We start from the raw sequence: 18940 nt of genomic DNA, 5'->3' as shown, positions 1-18940 counted from the left end.
TGGCCGGGCTCTCTGTGTCTTCTTCCCGGACAGAGGGTAGAGGGATGGTACAAAACCACAGGTGGGCCAGACAGCTGGCAGCACACAAAGGCTTGATAGAGGGAGGCTCTCTCATCAGGGGGACACCGTAATAACTGTCTGGTCAGGTCAGGGTCTGCGGTGGCAAGTGGAGTTGCAGGAAATCTGAATTATACTATTACTCTATGGCTCCTCCAGAACTGGGCAAAGGGTGGTGATGAGAGGTAAAGCAAAGGAAAAGTCAGTGGTCCTTCCGTGCGGTATACTGGGAGGTTCGTTAGAGGACTCCAATCAGGAAGCTGTTGCTATCAGTGTAGGTTCTGGGCCAACTATGCATGACCTGCACTTTGAGATGTTGCTGGGACATGAATTTGGTCAACTCTAACTGACAGCAAGGGTATGGAGGGTGCAGTTACTGGGAACACAAAGAACACCTACCCTTTTCTCCTTGCCTTGCTGAGTAACATTTGCTTTGCTCCTTTAAAAACAATTTTTTTTAATCTTTTTTATTTTTGAGAGAGAGAGAGAGTGCGAGCAGGGGAGGAACAGAGACAGAGGGAGACACAGAATCTGAAGCAGGCTCTAGGCTCTGAGCTGTCAGCACAGAGCCCGACACGGAGCTCGAACCCACGAACCACAAGATCATGACCTGAGCTGAAGTCGGACACTTAACTGACTGAGCCACCCAGGCACCCGATCCTTTGCTCCTTTTTACAGTTCACAGTCCACCCTTGTTTTCCTCAAACTCACATGTTCTCAAATTCAGGCATAAGACAAACTGGTTTAGACATGAATGATTTCATTTTGAATTCCATGAGGGTGGGAATGGAAGAGGGCCTCCCTTCAGACAGTCAGACTGTTCATAACCTGCCAACATGAGAGCTATTCTCTGTGAGAACAGGGGTCTGCCAAATGGCTTTTGTAAGGATGGTGCCCCAGATTCCTCAGCTAGCACAGGCATACTCAAAAGGCACCAACACCTCCAAGGCCAGGTCCTATCATGTTCAAGAAAAGACACCTGCTGAAAGGCCACTGCCCTGTCACTTTGCCTTACAAACGTCTTCCTGGAAACTTCTCACGTTACCTTTCCGTCTTTGACCACTAGATGGAACATTTTACTTTTTTCACTGAAGCCCTGAAGGGACAGTTCTCCAAACTGGACACACTGCTTAAAAACCCCAATGCTGAGGGGGAAATCCCTTTCCTGTTATGTTCCCTACACTATTTTCTAAGCATCTGCATCATCTGAGAAGTAAATGTGGAATACAGGCTAAAGATCCTCCCTGTCTGACCTTCAGTTAAAGCTATGTCATCTGCGGTGCTTTATTTCAAAAAGGGTAACCTGAGCATTACAGTGGGAATCCCCTGGCATGCTTTTCAGGGCCTTCTGCTAAATTAAGGCTACCCTTACACTGACTCTTGGAAACGCAAGCCTTTCAAGATTCCTGTCCTTAAAGCCAACAGCTGGGGTATGGGTTTTTTGAGGGCAGGACGAGGCACTGATTTTAGAGGAATAACTGCAGGGATACATCACTTCTCTGAAGAAGTACAGAATACATATTGGAGGCTAGTATGATTTGTGCATCATCTCGATAGTGCTATAGCTTATTGCTATGTCTAGTAACAGAGCAACTATCCTGGATGTTGGCATTATGCCACAGGCAATTTAGGGCCTGATATGCCTGATATGTGTTGGGTCTTTTCCTTGAGGCTCAAGTTGAAGGAATTACCTAAAGATTCCCAAAGGATTAGGAATTACAGAAATGATTTTGCTTGCAGAGAGAGTCAGTAAGGGCCATAATGCTAGGAAAAGGGCTCCTCATTTGGGCAGGGAAAATGCTCCCTGCTTCAGAAGGGACCTGACCAGTTTGGCCCAGGAGGGAACAGGGAGGGCCGGACTGGGGGAACTTGTCTTACAAGGACATTTCATTTTTACAAAATCTTTAGTTGTGCTGTTGTTAAAATGAAAAGAAGTGAGAAATTGTTTCCTTTATTCCTCATCTTGCTTGTCTCCTTTTACAGCCTCAGCAGTATCAGCTTATGGTCATAAACAGACATGGCAAAGCTTAATATAATCAACCACTTTCAATCTTTTAATCAAATTTCCCTAGAGGCACTCAGGAGGCAGGGAGGTGTGTCATAAACAAGCTTTCCTGAAGAGCTGAGGTAATGCCACTCCATTTAGAGGAAGGATAGAGACAATCGTTTCTCTGAGGACTTGAACAAAAAAATAAAGCTTGGGACTAAATGATTTTAGGGAACCAAGGGACAAAGACTAAAATTTATTATTTCTATGACTATGTTCCCACAGCTATGTCTTAGTTTAAGAAACACTGAGCCAAACTCTAATTGGTGACATCAAATCTGATTTCTCATAATCACCATTACAACTGTCATCCAAACTATCATTTATTGAATATTTACTATATTCACACACTGCACTGAGTCCTTTGTATATCTTAGGTTACTTAATTCTCATACTGATTTTATGAAGAATTTTTGTCTCTATTTAAAGAGAAGGTAATTGAGCAAGACACCTGCCAAGGACAAAGGGCTCTAAGTAGAAGAGTTGAAAAGTTAAACCCAGGTCAGTCTGACTATAAAGGCTGTACCCTTTATTTCTGAGTGAGAGAGAGAGAGAGAGAGAGAGAGAGAGAGAGAGAGAGAGAGAGAAACAGAGTGCGAGTGGGGGAGGGGTAGAGACAGAGGGAGACACAGAATCCCAAGCAGGCTCTGAGCTATCAGCACAGAGCCCGATGCAGGGCTCAAACTCATGAACAGCTAATCATGACCTGACCCAAAGTCAGACACTTAACCAACTGAGCCACCCAGGCGCCCCTAAAGCCTGTACTCTTAATCACAACATGATAGTGTTTCCCTCCATCTCAAAGTTCCTTCATAAAGACCACTGATAGTTGCCTATAACAGCATTGCACAACTTAAAATCATTTTCATCATTTTCACTTACATTATATCATTTGATTTAAAACTCTCTGGAGAAAGCATGATTATTTCTATTTTTCCATCGAAGAAGCAATGTACACTCAGTGTCCCAACATGAGCAGGTGGCAAAGCTAATTTTAGACCTAAGTCTCCTGGTTTCCTTTCTATCCAAACACACCATATCTACCATAGAGACTGTACTACAGTCAAGAAACACACAGCCTAAAATTGAGAGTCTCAAATTCAGTGAAGTAACTTAACCTTGCTCACAAAAAAGAATAAAATGGAAAGAATTCTTGATACCTTGATAAAAAACACTAAACATATAACTCTTGGTAATTACTTATAAGTAATGAATCATATCTGGTTGTGCCCAGAATATATCATATATGAATTAATTAGTATTGTCAGAACCCAAGACCATTGGAGAAAGACTTGGCCAGCTAAAACAACACAACAAACATGTTGAGCTTTGAACTCCAAGAGCCTAAGTAGGCAGACTCCAGAGCTATACATCATGGAACAAGTAGACCAAGAACGAGGAGCCAGAACAAGCCCACTTTCCCAATTACATCTATAGGTGATTTCTTTTCTTTCTTGTATCTCAGGAAGGAAAGTAAAGACTGATGTTTTTGCCTGGCTCCCCTTTATTTGAACAGAAAAATACAGATTCGGTGGAACTGGGTTGAAGAGGTCTTTATTTGATTAGACCCATAAAAGAATTCTAGAAGATAAAGAAAGTATCACAAAACACAGCACAAGGTTGGTTTAATAATGACATATGTGGATAGGACCTTATGTTTTAAATTTTGTAGGATACAGTCCAAAACAGATAGATAATTATACAGTCTGTAATAGACAAGGATATCAGTAGGGGCTTATAAAGTCATACCCTTGAGCTCCAAATGACTAAGTTGGAAGCATTAGCAAACTCCAAGAAGGGACAATTCAGAGGCTATAATGGGCTTAGTGCTGCTATTTAAAGTAATGAAGCATTTTCTCTGCTTTCTGGATCCATTTCACCAAACAATTTCCTCAGCAGGTCAGATATAGATTTGCAGAAAAGTGGAAAACGTCTTCCAGGAATAACACAACTGATCCCTGAGGAGCAGATGACTTAACTTTTCTGAATAACAAATCTTGGTCTGATGTGCCTAGATTCCGCAGAGTGCTGTCACTGACAGTCTCAACTTGTTCCTAACCTTGCCAGACCCTTAGACTTCATGTGTGCCGAGCAGGAGTGTTGAGAGGGAGCCACTGTACTAGTTGTGTGACCTTAAGCTCCTTTGTGCTTTAGTTTCTTTGGCTCTAAAATTGGGATAACAATAGTACCTACTTCATGGAATTGTTAATGAGGATGAAGTAAGTGTTTAAAAAGGCCCTGGCATACAGTAAGTGCTCAATAAACCTCAGCATTAGCGTTCCTGTTATACAACAAAACTTCTCTGGTGTCAACAATGAACACCTTGCTCACCTCACTTTAGCAAAGCTTTAGTTCAGAATTTCCAAATTTCTTGGATATGAAGAGGAAACAATTTTGTTTCTAATGCCTGACCCTTTAAGTTTTGGTCTCAGACTGAGAAGAATCAACCAAAGCCATCTCATTGCCATCTAGTACTCGATATGCTTTCCAACACATTTTATATTCATTGTTTATTTGGATCTTCTAACAATACTGTGAAGGAAGTAAAATATCAATTTTTATTAGCCTAATCTAATAGAAATGGGACAATAAAGACCAGAGTAACACTTTGCTTAATGGTTATACTGTTACCAATGGCAGAGAGGCCTAAATTCCAGGGTTTATAACACCCAAGCCAGTGTTCTTTCAACTACACAAGGTGAGATATTCTAAGATCTCTTTGGAGCAGCTGAAATCATTCTATTTACTTATGTTAATTAAAGTCTACACTTTATTCAGGTTTTGCTAGTTTTAACCAAATGCACTTTTTCTGTCCCAGGATCCCATCCAGGATACCTCATTACATTTAGTTGTCATGTCTCTTTAGTGAGAGTTTCCCAGACTTGTCTTTAATGGCCTTGACAATTTTGGGGAGTAACGGTCAGGTATTTTGCAGAATGGCTCTCAAGTGGGATTTGTCTGATGTTTTTCCCATGAATAGACTGGAGTTATGGGTTTTTGGGAGGAAGACCACAAAGGCAAAGTGCCCTCCCATGATATCATATCAAGGGTACATGTTGTTATCAACAGGATGATCACTGAGGATGTTAATCTTGGTCACTTGGCTGAGCTAGTGTTTGTCAGGTTTTCCCACTGTTACTTTTCTCCTTTTGCATGCTCAACTCTACCCAATTCTGCTATACAGTCGGGAGTTGCTATTTATAACCCACACTTAAGGAGTAGGGAACATCTACATAACATTATTTGAAATTCTTCTGCATGGGCAATTTGTCTACTCTTCCAATTCATGTATTTACTTATTCAATCATTCACTTATATCAGTAAGGACTCATTTATAGTTTGGATTATAATCCAATACTACTTTATTCTGTTGCTCAAACTGTTCCAACTTTGGTCACAGGGAGCTCCTTGAGTTGGCTTTTTTGCCCCTTTGACATACTCCCAATCATTGTGTTTTGTGAGGGTTTTTTTTGAGCACTTTCTTTGTGACACAAAATGCTCCAAGCTCGTCTTGTATATTTACTGCCCTCGTCCTAGAATCAATCACTTTTCCAAGGAGTCCTGGTTCCTTTTATTGGAACCAAGATGTGGGCATTAGGTATACCTGCCCTCGTCCTAGAATCAATCACTTTTCCAAGGAGTCCTGGTTCCTTTTATTGGAACCAAGATGTGGGCATTAGGTATACTCCCATTCTAGTTATATCTTCCAGCCATATAACTTCTAACAGAGATTCTTCATTCTGGCTTCATTCTGATGTGAACTGGGAACTTTAGCAGAGGAGCTCAGCATAATCCCCTAAATTACTTTTTCTTTCTAAGGATAGTTAAGTCTAAGCAGAAAAAAATATGCAACTAATTTCCATTATAAACTACGTAAGACAAACCATCAGGCTTGCTATATTGTAAACCAACACAACATAGTTACTGAAGAACTGCAGGGATCCTCAGAATAACAGAGTCATTTGTCGAGGGTCATCAGGGAGAATACTGATAGTATCTTCAGCTTTGCCACATAACAGACACAGCATGGTATACTCCTAGAACAAGATAAAGTGCATAATTACATTGAGGAACAGGGAGAAAGACACTCCATAACTTACTCTGGTAAAGCTATTTTCTACAAATTGGAGTGGATATTCCTTCTGTACATTCAGAAGGATATTCCTTCTGAAACTGTATATCAGTTTATTCAACCCCTACCAGGGATGGCTTAGGTTTATTCTGTGTATCCTGAAGTCTTTTGTTTATATAAATTGAATACAAGCTGATGCTCTATTTACTACATGTACAAGAATGTCATCTTGGAAATGCATGGCTATATCTTGGATTTAAAACACATATTGGGCTTGGTTAGAAGTGCTGCTATTTAAAGTAGTAGTGAAGCAATTTGATTCCCTAAAGACAAATTCCTGTTTTCAGAGTTGTTCCTTTCTAGATTACTTAAGACTACTAAGCAACAAAAACGATTTTTAAAGTGAAAGAAAGGTCCCAAACTGAAAAAACTATTTTTATCAACTCTAAGAAAATAAATAATTATGTTATATCCACTAGTATGTCATGCCTCATATTTAGATAGCTAACTGTCTGGAATTTGATCTATTTAAGAAGTTTATGTTTCTTGGGCTTAACAAATGTCCAGGCTGATAAAAAAGAATGAAATCTTGCCAACTGCAATGACATGGATGGAGCCAGAGAGTATAATGCCAAGTGAAATAAGTCAGTCACAGAAAGACAAATACCATATAGTTAATTTCACTCACATGTGGAATTTAAGAAACAAAGCAAATGAGCAAAGGAAAAAACAGAGAGAAATCAAGAAACAGACTCTTAACTACACAGAATAAACTGATGGTTACCAGAGGGGAGGTGGTGGGGAATGGTGAAATAGGTGACGGGGATTAAGGAGGGCACTTGTTGTGATGAACAGTGGGTGATGTGTAGAAGTGTTGAATCACTATATTGTACACCTAAAACTAATGTAACATTGTATGTTAACTTATACTTGGATTAAAATTTTTAAAAATATCCAGCCTGGTGACAGAAGGGATTTTGTTTTAGGCAAAACTCTTAGGGCAAAGTCCTGTTTTTACAGTTATCTCTTTCTAGAATAAACTATATAAACATATTTCTTTTCAAACCTTTGCTTAAAAACCTCTTTATCTTCTTTAAGAAAACAAATATTAATGCTAAATCTATTAGTATTTCCACACTTCCAACTGAGATTGTTAAGCTGTCTGGGAATTGATCAATCAAGGCAGTTTGTGTTTCATGGGTCTAGACAGTCACTAGAGGGTCACAGAGATAAACAATGATGGTGGTTCAGACACTCAGACCTAGACAACTGGATTTCCATTTCCTATGAGTGAGTTCAGCAGGGAGCTTAGTTGTGGCAATGGAAAGATTGTTTCTTAAAGACCACACTTAATTTTGAGGTCTACTCCACACACACAATAGAGACAGAGGCCAGAGCTTAGAGAACAAATACAGGTCTCATAAATTAAAAAATGAAATAAAAATCCACCCTCTACAAGGTCTTTTACTGCTTTCAAATACTTCTGCTTTCACCTGCCAGACATTACTAGTAGCAGGATGTCAACCTATCACTGGAAACGAAGAAGAAAACAATAATAAAGTCAAAATGGGAAAATGGGCAAAGCTAGACAAACATCTGAATTTTCAACCAACGTATCCATTGACAAGTTTTTATTTAGTGCTTAAATGTTTTGCAATGTGTTAGGTGCACTGGCAGACATGAGAGAAAACAAGGACAAGGTCTGACCTTGCAAAATTTACAATCTAACTTGGGAACAAGAAAAAACCTAGCACGCGGTATAATCTGGAAAGATTATTAAATAAGTAACACTGATTACACCTATAATCTTTAATTTATAGGTAGTCTGGAATCCAAATTTCACCATAGGTCAATTATTTGGAATTCAAAAGCAGTTTCCCATAGAAGTAAATGTTGTACATAGCAGTTAGGTTCCCAGGAAATTCCAAGGAGTCTTTTAAATTCGTATTGCACAAGACTACAGAATCTAACCATACAGAGCAGTGCTTTGGTGGGAAAATACGTCTAGAATTCTAGCTTGGAATGCCAGGAACACATCCCCCTGTGCTGCCAGGGTCAGGACACCTTTTATCAAAACTGGCCACGTTGGGAGAGTAAGAATTCCTCCCAGTCATTCATGGAGACCCTCAAAGGCTCCACCTGGGCAAAGCATAGAGGTAGAGATTCGGAAGAAAGGGTGGATTGTGGGGAATTACCTTTGGGTAAAATCAGATCCTTTGTTTTATTCTGAGGGTCCCGTGGCTCTTTTTTTCTATTACTACCTGCTATTTCTGACCCCAAGTCCTCCCATTCCCTGGTCCAAAGAGGAACAGAAGGCAATCTCACAGGTGCCCTTTTGTTTCCTGAAACAAACACACAGTCCTTTTAGTGGTTTTTAGGGTGATATAAAAAAACAAAGGATACCTGTAATCATTTACAATGTAGTTTTTGTTTTAAATTCTGTACTTCTGTCTCTACTTTCCCCCACTACTTGTGCCATCAGAAATCACTTTAACAATGATATTATGGTTATTTTAAAAACAGAATCCTTATCTTTTAGAGATATGTACTGAAATATTTAAGAAGTAGTAATATATTTGGGATTTGATTCAAAATAATCCTGTAGGGATGTGGGAATGGTGAGATACAAACAAAGCAAACTGAAGCTGGGTAGTGGAGGTTAAAACACTATCCTACCTACTTTTGCCCATAAGACATTTAAAACAAAGCAAAACAAACAAAACGTTACCAATGGTGGGAATCCCACCTTGAACCTGGCGTAGGGTGGGGACAAGGAAGTAGGTTACTGAAGCAGAGAACAAAGACTTCTTGTGCCAGGCAGGCTAAGAAGGAAGTTCCCAAGTGGCTATTCACATGAGTCAGTCCCCGTACAAGGAAAGGGAGAAAGCAGTATGGGCTGGACTATCATGAACAAGGAGGAGAGAGAATTTAAGTTCTGCTTGAAAGAGGTAACATTTAGTTGATGTGAAGGTAGAGAAATGGACTAGTCAAATCAAGGAAAAAGCATGAATAAGGACAGTGATAGGGAAAGAGCAAGCATATCCCATACGGAGCAGCAGGAGTGACAAGATGGTATGTGCAAGCAAGATTCACTTGAGGGCAGTGTGTAGAACTACAGTTTGGGGGCTGCTGCAGTAACTTAGGTTTGAGCGGGTATGGTCCTTGACATGAGGTATGGCAGCAGGGCCAAAAGGCAAGAGAAACAAAGGAAGAAAGGAGGGTAGGCAGGGTGTTAGGGTTACAGAAGGACATTTGGGAGACAGCTGATGGGTTTCAAGTGAGCCTGAGTATGTGTGTGCTCACTATTTGAGAAAGTAAAGAGAAGGTTCCAGATAAGAGACCAAAATTCGGGGGGAAATCAGGGAACAATAAGAAAGGAAACCAGGGGAAAAGCAAGAGGATTCAAAATTTTTTACATTTTTTCTTTCTTTTTAAATCTTTTTAAAAAAAATTTAAAAAGAAAGAAAAAAAATCTGGCACCATGAACCTGAAGGGAAGAAATCCTTCAAAAACAACAATGGTTGACAAAACCAGACCCACAAGAGATGTCAAAAGAGCTAAGGACTGACGTAAGGTCACATGATTTGGCTACATGATAAGAGACCTCTGAGAGAACGGTTTTAGTGAAGTGAACATAAAAACCCATTTGTAGGTGGTTTCGAGGAACACAGGGAAATAAGGAAAACAGGTTAAAGACCTACTTTAGTAGGTCAAAGATGTAGGTATGGGAAATGAAAACATTTTAAATTTATTTTTAATAAGTGAAGAATCAAGTACATTTAGTGTAAGAAATGGTTTAAATCCCAGGAAGACAAAGATGATGCTAGACAAAGAGCAGATTGATGAAGACATGTGGAAAGGGTAGCCCTTAGAGAGGAGTAAATAAGAATCTTCCTCTCTAATGGGACAGAAGGAAGAGTGTGAATTAGGGCAATGATGTGTGTGGTAAGCCAGAGACCAGGGGAAATAAGGGAAGGGAGCATGGGCCAGCCCCATGAGAACCTTGAAACAAGGAGCTTAGATATTACACTGTAGCTAAAATGAACTATGGAAAGGCCAAAGAGGTGGTCTCAAGCATTGTTTTCAGAAAACTAATCTGTAGGACACAGAATACAGGTGGAAGGAAGCAGATGTTGAGAGAAGATGAGGTAGCCTAGTTTGAGTTGAGTTTTTTTTCCAAGAGAATTTCACACTGTCCAGGCATTGTGAATACAAGCCATCTTCCTCTATCTTCTTCTTCCTACCCCAGAGTAATTTCTGGGGCAGCTTTGAAAATGGCTGTGTTCAGTCATAAAGGAAAATCAGGTAGAGCAAAGTCTAGCTATGATAGATAATATCTCAGTCAGGGCAATCTTCATATTCATTTAGGGCTCTAAAAAGCTCACAGGGACTCCAGGAGCCCTCTTTTCTTCTCATGAAAGACAGAGCTTCTCCTTTAAACCCAAGATATGCTCCTTCCCCTATTTGGCCACTATGCATTCATTGAGATCTTGATTTTGCCCTAAGTTACATATACCATATAAATATTTTTTGAGGCATAATTTTTGGATGCTGAGGAGACGTGGTCAAGATGTTGTACAGATTAAGCAAACATATGAGACCAGATTCTGACAGGTGAATAAGTGAATTAAAAAAAAAAAAGAATGAGAGTGGTTATACTGTAAGATTCTATTATGGAAGATTATTATTTTTTTCTAATTAAAATACTACCCAAATTTGAAGCACTTAAAATTCCCTTGCCTGGGGCACCTGGGTGGCTCAGTCGGTTAAGCGTCCGACTTCAGCTCAGGTCACGATCTCGCGGTCCGCGAGTTCGAGCCCCACGTCGGGCTCTGGGCTGATGGCTCAGAGCCTGGAGCCTGCTTCCGATTCTGTGTTTCCCTCTCTCTCTGCCCCTCCCCCATTCATGCTGTGTCTCTCTCTGTCTCAAAAATAAATAAACGTTAAAAAAAAAAAAATTCCCTTGCCTGTTAAAAGGTCTAACCTGATATTTATATCTGATAGATGAATATGTAGTTCACTTTAAATAAGTAACTCAACCTGAAGGCTTGAAAAAGGAGGCAGTAAGGGACAGACACAGGTTTGTATGTCTTCATGATTTCCCATTTACCCTTGGTTTTTCCCCACTGTCTAGCTTTTCTTCCTGACCCTCAGATCTGTGCATCTTTAGCAGCTCAGGCATTCAGAAGCCTTCTGTACAATTCTTTGTGTGCTCTCACAACTGTACAAGGCATCGTATTTATTATAAATACTTATTCTCTACCTTTATAGTGGTCCAGGTTCTTTCTTCCAACCTTGATACATCCATCCTATCATTTTACGATGAATAATATTAAAATGTCTTACCACAATTGAGACTACAGAGTTGCTCAACTCTACATGCCTATTGGGGAAGACAAAGATAACCTCCTTATCAGAATTTCCATGCTCAGCAAGTATGGTGGCAATGGGCAGGCTAACACTCATAAAGCCAACAATTGTGCAATTACATAACTGGACAGAAAAAAAACGGACACAATAGTAACCTCAAAAGAAGCCACAATGTGCTGTTCTTTATAAACATAAACGACAGGCCTGAGATATCATTTGTAAGGCACGCATTTTGATTAGACTTGCGAAGACAGGTTTGAACAGATATACTCACATCTAAAGGGTCTCTCTTAACATACACAAGTAGAAGACAGGGATGGTCTCCTTTAATACCTGCTAATACTTCATTTATTAAAACTATCTAGATTTATAAAAGTGCTTTCATTATCCCCTCCCCCACAATAACACACTACATTTATACATTTACCTGAAATTCATCCATGATACTGAACGTGTACTCATGCCTGGCTACTACGTGATGGCAATTCTTACACAGATCTGCCAAAACAGAGAGAGACTTAAATAATTAAGTCTTGGAAGATGTCTTAAGACAGTAAAATTTCTATTCTCTTCATGGTATTACTTTAAAAGAATCTTAAGTGATATATTTAACAGAGCAGCTGGAAACCCATTATAAAATCTACCTTGATAAGAAATCCAAAATCTGTCACATAGCAATACTACATAATGAAGGGCCTCAACTCAGAGGTTTAACAAGCATATATTAATTCCCATTCTCAGAACCTATAGAAACTGCTAGTAAAACCAATCATAAATAAAAAAGTCAATGCTAGACATTATAAAGTGAATTTAATGGCAACGAAAGACTCTACTAGAAACATGATAATAATGATAACTATGATTTTTTGAGTGCTTACTGTGTGCCAGAAACTATTTTAAATACTTTTTATCTGTTTATTTAATCTTCTCAAAACCCAAAGAAGTAGATACTTGTTATCACCTTTTTAAGGATTAGGAAACAAAGACACACCGTGGTTAAGTAATTATTAGCAAGACTGCCGAGCTAGGAAGTATTGGCAATAGAATTCAAACCCATGCATTCTGGCTCCAGGGCCCTTGCTCTTACCTACTATGTCCTACTACCTGGTACAAAATAGAGTTTAAAGGGTTATGTCTACAAGAAAGAAAAAGATTTTTCTACTTTAGAACACTTTTGATAGTCTGATTCAATTCTAAAGGCTTAGTGTCTTTCATAACCTGTTTTCAAAATATCATTATTTGTACATTTATTCCTCATATTCAGAACATACCAAAGCACCAAGAGAGAAGCAAAATGGGGATGTGAACAGTTTAAATTCTTGTCACTATACCCTAAAATGTATATGGGCTTCCTTTACTAAATTAAATGGCCCTAAAATGTATATGCACTTAATTTACTCATAGAAATTCTTAGTGCCAACCTCAGAATTGATTCACGTTCATTATACATAGTTGATTGATTTGGTTTCCCAGTATTGAGGATGAGGAGCAGCATATGACGGTAGCACAGCAAAAGAAATAACCAACTAACAATGAGATGGGAGACAAAAAAAAAACCAAAAAAAACCCATTACATCCAGGGTCATTTAGTACAGCAGCAAACAGCCCTAAACACTTTAGTGGCTGTTGGAGGACATCACTGTATTAGACTACAGTAAAAAAAAAAAAAAAAAAAAAAAGAAAGAAAAAGAAAACACACGAATGACCCTAAGGTTAAAAAAAGTCTCTATATCTTTCTTGTTTCAGAAGGCATAAAGGCTTTAAAAACAAACAAACAAACAAACAAACAAAAAATGGTACCTGAGTCATAGGCTTCATTTATCTGCAAAAATCACTCAGGCAGAGTATCTGATGATGCTATCATCATCTGTATTTTCCTCTTAAAAGACTAACTAGTATCTCTATGTTACAATACAATATTGAAGTAGGCCTCATAAAATAAAATATATCAATAGGCACAACGTATCAGCTTTTAAAAGCTGGTATCTCCTATCAGACTTGCATGAAAATAAAGAATCTACCTACGATCATAGGTAACTATTTCTTCTCCATCCTCCTCCTTCAAAGATTTGTTTGTGATCAGCATAAAATCCCGCTTATTGCACACTGCACAGCCTGTAAAGTTCAGCAAGAAAGATCCATTCTCCAGGCAGATGTTACCCTAAAATATTAAAAATAGGAATTTAATTTTCTTCTATTTCAAAACCCTTGGTGAAAATAATTAATAGACTAAAAATTTCTAAAGGCAAAAAAACATGGCTAGAATTGACTTGCTTGAAATCTGTACCAAGTAATTTTTGAAATTACTAGCTTTCCTCTAGAAGGGCTATTTATGGCAAATAAAACTGAAGCAGTGTTAAAGCTGTTAAGTCTCTGAGGACAGCAACTGTATCCGAGAAGACTAAATGCATATGGATTTTTAGAAACACACTGAAGCTTTAATAATATAAAATATGAAAAAGAAAACTTAGAAAAATCCAATAGCCAACAATATTTAAATGAGGCAGATCCTAAAACTAGAATTAAAATTGAACTAATGATAAAAAATGATCTTATACAATGTGTTGCTCAGTTGATTGTTGAAATAACATTTTCTGATGCCTTAAAAATAACACAAAATAAGCAAACAAGAATAAACCCTCAGCTCTATAGATGTCAATCCTTAAGGGTATGTGTGATTCAGGCAGTGAAGATAAGCTCTCAACTCGTCAGCCTGACACCATGGCATTCAAGGGAGAAAGGGTTTTGCTTCATCACTAAGAAACTGTTAACAACTTATGCTCCTGGCTCAAGGGAGTTCTTTTCTAGAGGCTTACCAGTAATTGTTCAGAAAGTCATTTTATAAATAATCTAATTCAACCTCATTCTGACCAATAGGGTATTTTTAACAGTTGATGTGACTAAAAACCAGTCAAATCAATATTTCTCCAATGCAGCTATGTGCCCGATACTGTGCAAAGCACAGGGAAGGATTAGAGGGTGAGTCATATCTTTCCACCTTTGAGGAGCTTATGAACTCTCAGGAAGACCAACTTTAAGCGATGCCACAAGAGAAGCCTTCCTGGATTCCCAGCATAACAGTTAACCTCTCCCTTTTGAGTGGCTCCTTGAGGCTATGTACTAACAAAGAGATTTACTCTGTTGGGGCAAGGGGGGGGTGGAGAAGTGAGGAAATCAATCTAACTATGTAGTCGGGAGATACTAAATCATAGACACAGCAACTTAATTACTAAAGGTGGAAAAAAAGGTCTTGAGGTTAAAGTATAAATTTCCAGCTATTAAAAACAGGTGCTTTGCTTTTTTAAAAAATAAACTTCACTGAAGTATAATTTATATACAATAAAATCCACACATTGTAAGGGTATACGTGAACGACTTATATACCAATATATATAGGCATATATTTCAACGTAACCACTACCTCAATCAAGATATAAAAAGTTTTATCTTCCCAGGAAGTTCTTTTATGCTTTGCAGTCTATCTCCAACCCCTTCTCAGGTACCCCTTGATCCAATTTCTATCTCTAGTTATTAGTTTTGGTTGTTATAAAATTTTATATAAATAGAATCATGCAGTATACTCTTCTGCATCTAGTTTCTTTTGTTCAACATAAAGTCCATGTTAATCATTTATGTTGTTGTATGCATTGGTAATTTATTGCTTTTTATTGCCAAATCTATTGCATGGATTCATCTGTCAATAGACTTTCAGGTCCTTTTCAGTTTGGGGCTATTATGAATAAAGCAGCTACAAAGATTCATTAAGTCTTATGTAGACATATGCCCTTCTCTTGAGTAAACATCTAGGAGTGGAATTGCTGAGTCATATGGTAAAAATATGGTCCATACAAACTTTAGAACTGCCGGTTAGTTTTCCAAAGTTTCCCATTTTCCATTCCCACCAGAATTGTGTGAGTTCCAGTTGCTCCATATCCTCACCAACCCTAGATACTGTGTCTTTTCTTATTTTAGCCATCCTAGTCATGTAGAGGTATCTCATAGTAGTTTTTATTTGGCATTTCCCTCATGACTAACAACGTTAAGCATGTTCTCAGGGTGCCTACACATGTGCCTTCTTTTGTGGCGTGTCTATTCAAGTCTTGTCCATTTTTGTTTATCTTATTATTTAGTTATAAGAATTATTGAGTTATAAAAGAGTTTTTTTTTTTAAAGTTTACTTATTTATTTTGAGAGAGAACACAAGTGGGGATGGGGCAGAGAGAGAGAGGGAGAGAGAGAATCCCAAGCAGGCTCTGTGCTGTGAGTGCAGAGCCCAAGACCAGGCTCGATATCATGACTTGAGCTGAAATCAAGAGGCAGATGCTCAATTGAGCCACCCAGTGCCCCATAAGAGTTCTTTATATATCTTAGATACAAATCTTCTCAGATTGGTATTACAAATATTTTGTTACCGATGTGCTGTTTTTTAAATAATGTCTTTTGAAGAACAGTTGATTTTTATGAAGTCTAATTTATCAAAGCTTTTCTTTCACTATTTGTATTTGTCTTCTAAGTCTAGTATTTTTCATCTGTGAAAAATATCTACAAGTCTCCAGAAAAATTTATGAAACCCAAATAAATAATTAAATATTTAGGGGTGCCTGGGTGGCTCCGTCGCTTAAGCGTCCAACTTAGAGCTTCTCAACATGCTAATCCATTATTTTTCTCTGCCACGGGTAGACTATTCTTGCTACCACTACCTTATTGTCCCTTTGCTAAGTTCAAAGTGACTTCTGTTCTTACTCCCCTCAAAAATATCTCATGACTTCGATAACCCCCAGAGTTGGAAGGACCTTTGAGATTTCAAATGGTCAAGTTAGCTTCTCCTGAACAACAGAAGAGAGTTCAATTCCTCTCAGGGTTGCCCGTTCCATTTTGAAAATCTGTTAAAGTTCTTTATTCTGATTCAAAGCCTAAACCCAATAACATCCATCCACTATTTCTAAATCTGCCTTCTGAAATTCCAAAAAGTTTAATTCTTACTCATGACAGCCCTTTAATTATTTTAGAACAGAATAAAGTCAGAAAAAAGTGCTTATGAAAGGCACCTTCCTGGTTTTCCAATCGCCTCATTCCTTTTCTCTACTCTTTTTCTTATACTTTATTTTCATTTTCTAAATTAATTTATTCCTTGAAGCCCAGTCTTTGATTCTACTTGATTCTCCAGTCTTTTTCTAAGAAAACAGATCATTTCTATTTTGACACTTTTATTTGGCTAACTCATCTGTTTGAATCTTGCACCTATACTGCAATCTTATATTTTCACTTGATTCCTCAGGTGTTACATTCTCAATCTTGGATGAAACATGATAAAAACAACCTGACCATGTGCCCCCCAATTTTGGTTCTCTCTCACACATGCCACCAATTTCTGTAATGATACTTCCAATTTCCCAATTGCCTAGATTGAAAACCTAAGATCACCTGTAGGTCTTCCCTCCATTAAATTGGCTGAGTCCTATTAATTCTTTCTTCAAAATGAGGCTTTCATTATCTCATGCCTACCCTACTGTTTTCATGACTCCCCAAAAACTCTGTAGGGCTCTCCCTTTTACATTCCCCCCATCCCATAACCTCAACATACAGCCATAGACTCATTTCCCTAAATAACAGATTTCAGGATTATTTTCCTATTCACTTTTTTTGATGGGTGCTCAATGCCTAAAGTGTAAAACCTAAATTTCCTCATACAATTTTAAAATCTTTTGATTGGCTCAATTCTTAAGAACCCAACCTAATCTCTTTAATACTCTTCACTACAAACACCTCCTTCACATGGTCTCTGAAAAGTGCAGTGTTCATTACTGGATTCATAAAAATTTATTTTTAAACTTTAAAAAAAGTATGAAATAGAATGCAATACAGAAAAGCGTATGAAACAGCACAATGCCTCTAGCTAGTAGTCAGTAGTACCCCCAATTGTGACAACTAAAACTGTCTACAGATAGTGCCAAATGTCCCCTGGGAGGCAAAAGTCACACCTAGTTGAGAACCACTGCTCTAATTCATTACATTATTCATTCATGGTGTTCCATTCTATGGCTATATCCCACTTTTCCAGTCTACTCCTGCAAGTGATGCTCTTATGAACATTCTTACACAAGTTTCCAAGAACATATGTACATGCATTTATTTCTCTAGAATGAGAATTGCTGGGTCTTTCAGTATGCAAATCTTTGATAATACTAAACCTTTTTCCCAGGAGGCCGTACCATGACTGTTCATGTTACACCTCCTTCCCCAAAGCGAAGTATTACTCAAAATATTAAGAGGCAGAGCAGCTATAGATCTTCTGCCGCCCAACCATTACAAGAATCCTTGTTCTTACAGTCTCCAAGCCTCTGGCTCCTCCTTGCCTTCTTTTCTACCCTAGTCACAACTAGCCTCCAACTCCCAAATGAAGTCTACCTTTCTTTTGGGAGAACAGCGTTATTGCTCTCCCCTTTCTCTAAAGTTGAATATCACTTATGAACTGTACTACTCATTTTTTGTTGTTAAATCACATACTCTAAACTGTAAGCTCTCAGGAGGCAATGAAGCTGCCTTTTATTTCATCTTTGGTATCTCTTTCTGGTCTAGCTACACACATAAATGTTCAATAAGTATACCTTGAATAAATGAGAGTAAACAAGCTTCGGCAACCTCCGCAGATTGAGAGGAACAGGTATTTTTTTAAATACTCAGGAAATCTGATTTCTGGCCTTGACTCTCAGGTTAACAGAATGTGAAATTTATTTCCCCTCTCTGGGCATTAGTTTCATCTGCAAAACCGTGTTAACGACAGATGACCTCAGAGGTCCCTTCCAGCGCTAGACTTCAGTAAGAAAAGTGAATTTCACCAAATCAAGCTTGACAATGTCATCAGCGGTGGCGGGAGGGTGTCCCTTTGTCGTCGACTGGATTGTTGGTGGTGTGGGGTTTCCTTTGTTGTACCCTGGAACTTAAGAGAAGTGGGGCGACGGCTGAGATCAGCCCCCAGGGCGTGGACCGGCGGGCAGAACCCACGGCCACCGGCCGCCCCCGCCGTCAAGTGCCTAAATACAGCTACCGGGTCACCGGAATGGGCAGAGCGGCAGGGTCGTCCCGCGCTCGGCCTCTCAAGGAAGGCCGGCCCGGGGTATGAGGAGCCTCGGGGGCTGGCCACCGGCCAAGGGGGCGAGAAGTTCTCGGCGCCCACTCGCTCACCCGGTTGGGATACTCCTTCTCCACACAGCCCCCACACATCCCGACGCCGTTCACAAGGGCCGTCCTCTAGTGCTTCCGGAAAGACGAAGCCTCGCGAGAGCAAAGGCACAGTTGCCGCATGCGCCCCAAGTACTCTACCCTGGAGTGTTTGCTTTCGGGAATCTACTCGAAGTCTCCGCCCCTTAGCCCCTGTTGTGAGGGCAGGGCCT

General features: G+C 39.1%; 1 protein-coding gene across 4 annotated transcripts; it reads right to left on the bottom strand.

The window, feature by feature from the left end:
• Nucleotides 1-3641: 3641 nt before the first annotated feature.
• Nucleotides 3642-18888, bottom strand: CHURC1 (churchill domain containing 1). 4 transcript variants are annotated; one of them, XM_053224569.1, is made up of 6 exons: nucleotides 18732-18888; nucleotides 13572-13707; nucleotides 11974-12044; nucleotides 10926-11097; nucleotides 5791-6141; nucleotides 3642-5708 (listed from the first exon to the last, which is right to left on the bottom strand). In XM_053224569.1, exons 1-4 carry the CDS (start codon nucleotides 18768-18770, stop codon nucleotides 10957-10959), a joined length of 387 nt encoding a protein of 128 aa, XP_053080544.1. In that variant the 5' UTR covers nucleotides 18771-18888; the 3' UTR covers nucleotides 3642-5708; nucleotides 5791-6141; nucleotides 10926-10956. The 4 variants fall into 4 exon arrangements, 3 of the variants coding, with proteins under 3 accessions (XP_053080544.1, XP_053080543.1, XP_053080545.1); XR_008299456.1 differs by lacking the exon at nucleotides 10926-11097 and having other exon boundaries at nucleotides 18155-18797; XM_053224568.1 differs by lacking the exon at nucleotides 10926-11097 and having other exon boundaries at nucleotides 18732-18785.
• Between the last annotated feature and the right edge of the window lie 52 nt (nucleotides 18889-18940).

Source organism: Acinonyx jubatus, chromosome B3 (genome assembly GCF_027475565.1).
Source record: "Acinonyx jubatus isolate Ajub_Pintada_27869175 chromosome B3, VMU_Ajub_asm_v1.0, whole genome shotgun sequence".
NCBI lineage: Eukaryota > Metazoa > Chordata > Mammalia > Carnivora > Felidae > Acinonyx > Acinonyx jubatus.
The sequence above is the reverse complement of the archived record's forward strand: the minus strand, read 5'-3'. Positions and strand labels throughout refer to the sequence as shown.

Bases quoted from the DNA above. Each gene is read 5' to 3' on its own strand.
- CHURC1 (XM_053224569.1), bottom strand. From the start codon at position 18,770: ATGTGTGGGGGCTGTGTGGAGAAGGAGTATCCCAACCGG. The intron at 12,045-13,571 runs GTAGGTAGATTC...CTGTTTTGGCAG, and splicing joins AGAAATAGTTACCTATGATC to ATCTGTGTAAGAATTGCCAT. The intron at 11,098-11,973 runs GTAAATGTATAA...TTTTTGAGACAG, and splicing joins GTATCATGGATGAATTTCAG to AGAGAGACACAGCATGAATG.